Source organism: Saccoglossus kowalevskii, chromosome 8 (genome assembly GCF_978046115.1).
Source record: "Saccoglossus kowalevskii chromosome 8, keSacKowa6.1, whole genome shotgun sequence".
NCBI classification, from domain to species: Eukaryota; Metazoa; Hemichordata; class Enteropneusta; family Harrimaniidae; genus Saccoglossus; species Saccoglossus kowalevskii.
Genome location: NC_140648.1, coordinates 9,197,699 through 9,208,357, shown reverse-complemented (window position 1 = coordinate 9,208,357; position 10,659 = coordinate 9,197,699). Strand labels below are relative to the sequence as shown.

The window sequence follows — 10,659 nt, the reverse complement described above, 5'->3', positions numbered from 1 at the left end:
TCTAGTGTTTATTTTTGTCATGAACGTCCTATGTGTACGAGTTAATAAGACTGTTACAATTATTCGTTCAGTGTTTTATAATTCAAAGCGCACAAGCATTCAATTATGCCATCAAAGGTGGTTTTGTGCAATACATATAACTATTTTGATTTCAACAAGAGTGTCTCACCATGTGGTATACAGGTAGTAGAAAATTTGGTATTTGAACTACGGCATGTTTTGTAATTTACACCTGTATAAACGTTATACTAGTAGTTTGGCAACTACTTGTAGACAGTCTGTGTGTGGAACTTCACATTACATCTGCAGATCTCTCCAATTGAAAATATCTGGACAAAGCCCAGGGCATAAAAACAAGGGTGAAAAATACTTTTGCCATTAATAACATGCCTGTTATTTCATATGATTTCATTTGAAGGGTTTATATATAGTCACTTTGACTCAAACCACTCCATACATTCAATATTAATATTGAGCGACTGTTCAGAAAAATTGCATTTGAAGATAAGTTCCCTCCCCTTTCCTTCTTCCCATTTTAAATGATCTGTCTCTAATGTAGTGGTCAAACATCTGAAGCTTCATGCAATACTGAAAACTTGAACTAAAAGATCTTATACATGTACATGTACAATTTACAGTAACTTTAATTAATGTAGAGATGCAGTTTACCCGACATGTATTTTAATTAGTTAATTAGGAAACCAAGATGACCTCCCTTGTCCACAAAACTATATTTTCGGAAAGCTTATTGTATGAATTTTAAAATGTTGTTAGTATTTTTTTTTATGGACACTGTAGTTTGAAATATGCAGAAATATGTGTTTTTTTGGTCAAAAGTGATTTTAAAAAAATGGCTTCTAAACCATGCTTCTGTTTCCTGTCAAAATTGGTTTACGAGTACATCTGTTTACTATGAAGAAAATGCCGTCTTGAAAACTGTCTACCAGGGCAGCAGCTCAAATTTCACTACTTCAAGTTTATGCATAAATTAACACCCAGGCTAGTTGTCTGTACAATTGTTGTAATGTTCAACCAAAAACAATGCCCCGACGGCGTTTTGAAGATAAACACATTGCCAATCATTTGTGAAAATTTAAAAACAAAAGTTCAAAGCGTCTAGGAGCAATTTTTTTTGGAAGTTCTGGGAAAAGCAAAAAAAAAAATTTCACTCCCAAGTGCCCATGAACCTGCATCTCTACCTTAAGCTAATTAAAAATTAAGCTAATTGGGTACATTTGTATTTTAAAACCCATATATATCAGAGAACACTTCAATGAAATTTGGTGGGAAAATTTGTTTGTTTTGCCGACCTAAACTCATCTTCAGTAGTAACAATCTTTTACATTTGCAAATAATGAATGTCATCGTCCGCCTGCACGGTGTTGTTCCGTTCGGAAATTCCTCCCTCTACAACACCGTGCGGTAATACCATTCATAACTGTGTATGTCACGTGGTTGCGCGATTGAAAGTTTACCGACCAATAGAAAGCTTTGTTACAAAGACTGCCAGAAAGCACTCGGAGCTCTGCATTTCTGATGTTTTCGGCTTCATTAAGGATTGGTCAGTTACTTCGGCCTAGGGGGGGGGGGTCGGTCGGCAGATTCCGTTTTGCCAGCTGTAAATCTCAGTTGACCCACCCCCTATCAAATAAAATCAAAGAAAGCTTAGAAAGAACTCCCGTGTGCTGAGAGTATTGGAGACACATTAAAAATTAATTCAAAATTACTTGAACTTGAGATGTTGATGGAAACGCAGAAAATTTATTATGCAAATAAGGTAACTAATATGAACAGATTTAAGTGTCAAACTAATAAGGTCTGCACAATGTACCAAGTTTCATTGAAAGGTGATTAGAACCAAAAAAATATTAATTATTATGCTAATTAGAGAATTAATATGAACAGATTTTAACCCAAAATTAATCAGGCTGTCTATTGTCCTAGACCATTTATGTACCAAGTTTTATTCAAATGTGATGATCAATACTTGAGATATACAGTATTAATTAATTATGTTAATTAGGTGATTAAGAAGCATAAATATTTACCAAAGACTAATATGGTGTATAGTCCTAGGTTCATTGAAATGTGACAGGTACTCTTGAAAAGTTTCGTTAAAATCCAATGAGTGGTTTTTAGACATCAGTGCAACAGCCATAGAACAGCAAAAAATTAAATAGTTATGCAAATTAGGTAATTAATAGGCACAATTATTTATCCCAGAATATGTAGTCCTAGAATATCTATGTCGCAAGTCTCATTGAAATGTGATGAATAGTACTTGAGATATCAGGTGAAAAGCTGAAAATTAACTAATTATGCTAATAAGGTGATTAATATGCACAAATATTTACCCAAAACTAATTAGGTCTCTGCACAGTCCTCAAGTAACTATGTACCAAGTTTCATTGAAACGTGATCATTATTATTTGAAATATCAACCCCTGAAAATTAATTAATTATGCAAATTAGGTAATCAATATGTACTGATATTACCCTAAAAACTATCAGGTCTGTGCAGTGTCATATGACATCTATGTACCAAGTTGTATTGAAATGTTATGATTAGTATTCGAGATATCAGTGGAAAAGCCGAAAATTGATTAATCATTATGTAAATTAGGTAATTAATAATATTAACAGATTTTTACCCCAAACTAATCAAATCTGCGCATTAGTTCAGAGCATCCATGTGCCAAGTTTCATTGAAATCCAATGAGTGGTTCTTCAAAAATCAGTGGAACAGTCATAAAACAGCTTAAAATCAGTTAATTATCATGCAAATTAGGTAATTAATATTCATAGATTTTTACCCAAAACTAATCAAACCTGCATATTGGTTCAGAACATCCATGTGCCAAGTTTCATCAAAATCCAATGAGTGGTTCTTCAAATATCAGTGGACCAGTCATGGAACAGCTTGAATCAGTTAATTATCATTCAAATTAGGTAATTAATATTCATAGATTTTTACCCAAAACTAATCAAATCTGCGCACTAGTTCAGAGCATCCATGTGCCAAGTTTCATCAAAATCCAATGAGTGGTTCTTCAGATATCAGTGGAACAGTCTTGGAACAGCTAAAAATCAGCTAATTATCATGCAAATTAGGTAATTAATATTCATAGATTTTTACCAAAACCTAATCAGCTCTGCGCATTATCCCAGAGCATCTATGTACCAAGTTTCACCAAAATTTGATTAGTGGTTCTTGAGATAACGGTGGAACAAAAAAAGTGACATACATACATACATACATACAGACAGGGTAACTGCAAAGACTCCCTTTTGTGCTTCGCACACGGGAGTCAAAAAAGCGGGTGAATACATTATATTTTAAAACATGCTGCCCCCCTCCCCCCCACACACACACACGCACACACACACAAAAAAGAAACATTAACAGTTTTGGTTCTGACATGATTACAAAAATGTATTATATGTGCATTGAAAATATCTTATAGCTTATGAAAACAAAGGAAACTTTGATTTTTGCTCAAATTTGTGTTGGATTTTGGTATTTTACAGAGCAAAATATGCATATTTAAAAGTTAAAAAGACAAAAAAACTATTTATTTTTTCATCATTTATCAGCATTTTCACAAATTTAACTTTTTTGATTTCCTGAACAAAAATTGTCACTCCTCTTTGTACTGATTGCTGTGTTGTCTTTCTGTCTCCTGTTATAATTGGATAAATTCAGTAAATATCTTATACAATGGTGACTTCAGACTTAACCTGATATCAGCAGCACATGGACTTGGGATGTGCTTAAAACTTAACTGTATAATTGGGGTTCTAGCCGCATTGCATAATCTGTTAGTTATTTGGCAACTTTAACCTCAAAATATTTAGCCTATAACATTTTTTGCATCAACAAATTTATAGGCAATATAGGTAATAGTTATTAAGAACAAATTTGTACGATTAACTTTTTTATCGTTTGTTCTGAAATAAAATTTTTAAAAATATATGCACGAGCGCGCGTGTGAATTTTAGAAAACATGGTGACCCCCTATTCATGATATCAAAAACAGGGTGACCCCCCTATTCGCACAATCAAAAAGAGGGTAAACCCCCTACTGATCCACCACCACCCCCTAGGCCGAAGTAACTGACCAATCCCTTACTGCTGATATGTGTTGCAGTGATATCACGAGCTTTGGGGTATAACACCTACTCTTCTATAAAAGTCAACAGTGGTGACAACACTATTACCACTATTATTAAGTAAAGCTTGAATAGCTTTGGTCTGAATAGCAGTGAGTTGCATGATGTATGGATATTGTCGCTGCATCGCCTCGACATCCAAGCCAACACAGCTTTAGCTGTGCTCAGTGACATTTATTCTCAGGTCAGGCATTTTCACCGCCTGGCAACCATCATGGTGAAACAAAGGCCAATAAATTCTCAGAAAACGGTATTTTGAGATGGTTGTTGTCGCCCCCTACATATGCAACATATTTAAATTTGGTTGGATTTTTTCAAAGTTAAGTTTGTGCTGTTTTCTCGATTTTAGCTATTTTCATTGGCTTTTTGATCAGTGCACAGCAGTTTGCGCAGAGTCCATAGAAATACATGGTAGAGTGGTGCACGTCTTAAATAGCAATGTGGAGCGTTTAGTGATTTAGCTCCGCTTCGAAGATTTTGATAGCTTGGCCAAGCGCGTTGAAGAAAGAAGTAATATGATTGGCTGTTGTTAAACTGATTCTAAACTGTGAGGGCATTGTCACATACACATAGTCCTAATGAAATACTTCAAGGTGATAGTGGAGTGCTTCGCCGGAACATTCACCTTGAAAATTCAAGATGAATGAATGTGAGAGATCAGCACTTAAAATTTACTATTGAAATACATACTTTGAATTTCACATTAGTCACACTATTCAAGCTGTATGCCCGCTTACAAAAAAACACATTTTGTGACTGTCTGGTAAATCGTGTTCAAACACACATATACCGGTACATGTATCATTCTCACATGGTCACAATATTACCTCCTACTGTGGTTACATTTGGGGCTACTTAACGATTCTATTTTTATTAACATTATTACTTACAAAACAAACATGAAATGCATTTTCATCAAAGATTCTAAGTATACATTATTAATTGCAATAAATGCAACACTATATAATATGATACAGTCATATTGAACAAATACCATACAGATCCTGAAGACAACAATCACATTTATAATTAAGTCTCCACTAAAAGTAGCTGGCCATTGTTTTAATTATGCCAAAGTTGCTGTATACTATACTTGCTCTATTAGTGGTGCATACGCTTACGTAAATGATAGAGGCATGTCTATGATTAAATACAGTTAACAATATAGTTTATATAGATCTATTGCAGATGCGCTTCTAATAGAACAAATACAGTATTTTAAATTATATAAATTTCAGTCATGAATAAATGGCTGGCATACTCAAAATGAATCTTGGACATTACACTTTCAGAAAATGAAAGAAATCTAGGAAGGACAGGACATTTGTAGATTTTCAAAACACAACCTAGATATCTTCAGAGAGTACATTTATTGGACAGCATATATATTTTATTGGCTTTAACAGAGCTTTAAACTGACCTTCTCGTATTAACATTTATTTCTATATCATTACATTGCTTCAGTTTTCCAGTCCTTCTCTTAAAACCTGTTCAATTTGCTGCCAATCATAATGTTTACAAAACTCAACATGTTCAATGGCCTTTAGCAGCTTGGCTGTTTTCATACTTGTGTCATAATTTTGTTTACGTATGGGGATTATTTGATATTCTTCAGTCGCGAGTGTTTGTTTCAATGCACATACGCAGTGCTGTAAACAATTAAAAAAAGCTGGAGTCAGAATGAAAATAACAAAGACACTATTTTCAATAGCATCAATGATATTTTCTAGTTTATTTTTTCCCGGTGTGCAGTCTCTTTGTGTTATGCATCCTTTCAATTCTAACTCTTTTTCCAATTTTGGTAAGAGTGTATACCAGACCCAGTCAGCATCGTCGCCTTCTGAAAACACAGCAAAAAAGTCATATTTTTTCCCATGTTTGTTTTTAGCAACCTTGGGGGCAGGTGGAATATTAATTTTCTCTGGATATTCTTTTTCAATTTGACTTAGTATTTGTGAGATTGTATCCGGACAAATATTGGTCTTTATATGCTCTGTGCCATCAGGTGCTTTATAGATAAAGTTATTTGAATCTACATCTTCCGTAACAGACAACAGTACTTTTTTATTACCGGTAGCAACAGACAAGTCAGAAATGCTCACACTATCTTCAGATTTTATATCGTTTCGAATTTTTTCTGTAGAAATTAGACTTGAACCTGAACTATCCATATGACTATTCACACTCAAAGCTTCGGCATCTGGTTCATTATCCTGCTCAGTTTTAAGAGTGCAGTTTTCTGGTTTTCTCAGAGTTTGTGTGTCATCCACATTACTGACAGGGTTGTTTTGACCATCCACAGTGTCTGCCTCATCCACACTCTCCACATGTGCTGGTTCCCTGTTTGTGACAACTGATGTACCATTCTTTATTTGTAGCAGCAGTTTCAGTGCCTTGTTCTTTATCTCGACATCAGGATCTTTTTTCAATATATTAAAACACCTTCTTGCATATATGAACTTCTGGTTATTCTGAAGATGCTCACCAAGCTGGAGAAGTTCTTGAGCATAAGAAATACCACCTGTGGTAAATACATCAACATTGATCACATACTTATCGATGCCATACCTAAACCAGTATGCTATTTCACTCAGCATATATTTTTCCTTTCCACCCTCATGTCGATATTCCTTAAAGAACGTTTTCATCAGATGAACAAAATTCTTATTGTAATTTTTGTTATGCTCGCATTCAACGGCTCGCTTGAAGCATTCAATGGCTTTACGATTCTGACCTAAGCTCACTAAACACAGGCCTCTTCTCTGGTGGAGGTCTGGTCTGTCAGCACCATCTTGGCACTCCTCTGCTTGGAGGAAACAACGAAGAGCTTTTTTAAGTTCTTGGCGGTCACAAACATTACCAGATGCATCCACAGCAATCAAATAGTGAATTTCACCCAAATTTGCATATTCTTGAGGACTCTCATTTAACCTGAGGCACTTATCAGAGTCACTTTTCGCTTTTTTGAGAAGTGATATATCTGGAGGACTATCATGCAGCTTCTGAAACCTTTCTGCTGCTTCTTTATAGGACTGTCTGTATATTTTAGACCTAGCACTGTAAGCAAACCAGCTTCTGGGATTGTCCGGTTCATTCTGGATAACTTGATCAAGTTTCATCAAAGCTGCATGCTTGTTTCCCAAACGATAGCACTGCGATCCATAATCAGCAAGAATCTTCACAGGTATGATATCTCGACACAAATCTAAGGCTTTCTCAAAGCATTTTAGACATTTCTCATTATAAAAATATTTGAGGTCAGGGCATTCTCCAATGAAAGGAGGATAACGTGTACCTTTAGACAGTTTAGGTTTTTTACAAAATAATAAGCCCAATGCTGCCCAAGTATCGCACTGTAATTTTGTTGACCCATTGAGAGCGCTATAGTAGTACTTTGCAGCATTGTCATACATTTCAACTTTAACACTTTGTTCCTCCTTTGTCATAATATTGTATGATCGTCTACAGTTTTCACCCATTATGTAATACCAACTTGATTTGTCTTCCAGACCACAAGATTCCAGCTGAGATAATGCCTGGCTATAAAGGAGTGTTGATTCTTCATATCTTTAAAAAGAAAAAAAAAAGAAGGCATTTTATTATCACTAAAGTCATAAAATTACACAGACAAAATTGAATTTTGAAGAACACTTTATCTCAAGAGATAAATCACCAGAAATAAAATGCAAATACTTTTTTTTTCTTTTGTATGAAGTTTATACTTTCAACTTTCTGTTTTCAGTGAAAATAAATTTCAAGTTAGTTATTTGGGATGAAAGACAATTCTGCAATGCATGCAAGAACACAGCAAGCTGACCATTGTTCGATAATCATTTGAGGGAGGGGGCGGGCTGTACTAGATTAGTGTTCTAAGTTACAACAGAAAAATGTTGTCATTTAAATAAAAACATCTACCGGTACCACATAGAATCATCGTCCATCCTTGATCTAAATCAGACAATAATTGTTGAATAATTGATAAATATGATAAATAGAATTAATTTTTTTAAATGTATTAGAATAATCATGTAAATATTACAGATAACATGGGTCACTCTAGGATACATGCATCCACTTGCTTGAAATTCAAATGCATAGATTTTATTATTTTAATGCTTTGTTTTTTACTTGTTACCTTTCCTTTTATTACTTTCAGTCAAAAATGAATTTGTAATTTCACTCAATAAAACATTATTATTGTTATTATTATTATTTTCATTGGTAAACTGTAAACACTGTATCCGCATTGTGCGTTGATGAAGAACAAAAAAAAGAAGCAAAAACGTCTTCAATATCACCTTTGTAAGGACTTTGTTCCACCGCAATGGTCATCATACGCAAGAGCATATGCTCGTTCAGCTTGACTTTTAACTTTCAAGAGTACAATGTTTTCATTAGCCAACAACTTTATAAGCTTGTCTTCGCACTCCTTTTTTTCGTCGTGTTCTTGTGTCGATCCATAGAAATAAAACAGATCTACTAATGCATTGATGTTATCGGGATCTCGTTTGAGAACGTTCAATAAATGATCCTCCACTCCGTCATTCCCAATATCCGGATCATGTGTCAGCTGAGCTGCACATGCAGCGAGAAGAAGATTCAACGAGACGGTCTGGTGATGCGATGAACAGCCATCTTCGAGAAGCCGATTCAAAAACTTATATCGACGTTTCAGTTGATGGCACTGTCGCGTAGTCTTGTGATCTTTGTTAATAAATAACTTCGAGAAACGTGTTATTCCATGCTCTTCTAGAATTTCTGAAAATTGGAGTACTGTGTTTTTTTCGTGGTCGTCACCCGCCATTTTGTGGTCAACTCAACCAAGCTGCAATTCCGTCTACGCCATAACAAAATTTACAGCGAGTTAAAAAATGTACATCAAGCTCCATGGTTTAGATGACAAAGTTTGGAAACGGAAACTTTATCAAGTTCACGCGATATTTTTCACACAACGTTGGAAAGTATATGCGATAAATAATGTTCGTTCGGGTGGAAGACAAAAACATCTCCTCAAAACAACTCAGTCAGTGGCAGCACGTCACTGAAAGTAACATTTACAAACACATTACGGGTATTCCCCAAACATTGGATGTGTTTTCCGTTTCCGCTAAGAACGCCGGGAGCCACATTGTTTAACTCGTGGTGGCGCACTTTACATGGCTTTATAATAATTTGTAATAATTTATAATTTACTGACACAAGTAGAGCGACTAAAACTACAAAGCAACTACTGGTAAGACTAAAACACCACAACACAAGTTAAAATATACTGTTACAAATCACAATACAGACAAAATCACTAAATCACGTCTGTAATTTTCTGAAAATGTATATTTTTAAAAACTTTGTTTTGTACAGATTTTTTTTGTTTTGTTTTTTGTTGGGAGGAGAATTTAGAAAAACAGAAGTGAACATCAGATTGACATTTTCAATCTACAAATATATCAAATGCAAAAAACAAATATATATAATATATATATAATAAACAAAAAAATCATAGAAATAATGACTAAAAAAAATTCAATCTTATTACTATCTAGCCCTCGATTATTCCAAATGATTCACCAATAAAAGTTATTTTAACAAAGCTTTATGAATTTTTGTTTAAATCCAACATTTTGAATAGATTTGTTTATATTTTTAAGTTATGAAAAATACATATTTTCTAAACTGAAAATGGATGTACTGTTTCTGTTCTATTAGAATCTCATCTCTAATAAATCTCATAAACTAGCCAATACATATTGCATTTATTTCATGAAGACTTGAACTTAGTTCGACCATCTCATTCTGGCAACTTTTATAAATCAACGATAAATATAATTTTGCTTGAATCAACTGTTTAGTTTAAGCAAGAGGCTATTTTATGATCACTGTGAGATCTCGCATATAGCGTGAACCAACCAAACTTTTCTATAGCTGAACGTCATAATGCTGATCTACCAGAAGAGAATATGGCATTGACATAGCCATCATCAAAAATGACCAGAGTCAAATGTTACAACACATTAAAGGGGGAGTCAAGCCAAACAACACAATGGCACCAGTACATGTATGCTACCATGTTCAAAACTTTCAGACTCTATGGTGTCATACTTTACCCATAATCCTTTCCTTGAGAATCAAGATGGCTGACTACATAATACTGATGAAAAGTTGAATATCTAGAGAATGAATAGTGATATAAAAAAACTATAAATTGCATTCTCCTACATTTGTGGAAAATTTTCTTGGGGGGTCATTGTGTTGTTTCGCTTGACTTCCCCTTTAAGCTCTGAAATATTTAAATAATGTGTTTGTTGAATCCAGTGTGTTGTTTTGACGCCATTATGATGCTATGACCTTTGTTTGTCCTATTTTAATGTTCGATTTCACACATAATGCAGGATCAGGCAATGATCGAAAAATTCCCCATTGTGGAAAAAATAACAGAGAGAGACTGCGATGAATTTACAAAATTATCTATTTATTATTCATCGACATACACAA

The 10,659-nt window shown here is 34.4% G+C and overlaps 1 protein-coding gene across 1 annotated transcript; it reads right to left on the bottom strand.

Moving 5' to 3' along the window:
* Positions 1-5,009: 5,009 nt before the first annotated feature.
* LOC102804436 (uncharacterized) lies at positions 5,010-9,282 on the bottom strand. The gene is made up of 2 exons (XM_006813598.3): positions 8,469-9,282; positions 5,010-7,737 (listed from the first exon to the last, which is right to left on the bottom strand). Exons 1-2 carry the CDS (start codon positions 8,972-8,974, stop codon positions 5,631-5,633), a joined length of 2,613 nt encoding a protein of 870 aa, XP_006813661.2. The 5' UTR covers positions 8,975-9,282; the 3' UTR covers positions 5,010-5,630.
* Between the last annotated feature and the right edge of the window lie 1,377 nt (positions 9,283-10,659).

Coding starts and splice junctions, on each gene's coding strand:
- LOC102804436 (XM_006813598.3), bottom strand. CDS start 8,974: ATGGCGGGTGACGACCACGAAAAAAACACAGTACTCCAATTTTCAGAA. Junction 7,738..8,468: donor GGAACAAAGTCCTTACAAAG/GTGATATTGAAG, acceptor TTCTTTTTAAAG/ATATGAAGAATCAACACTCC.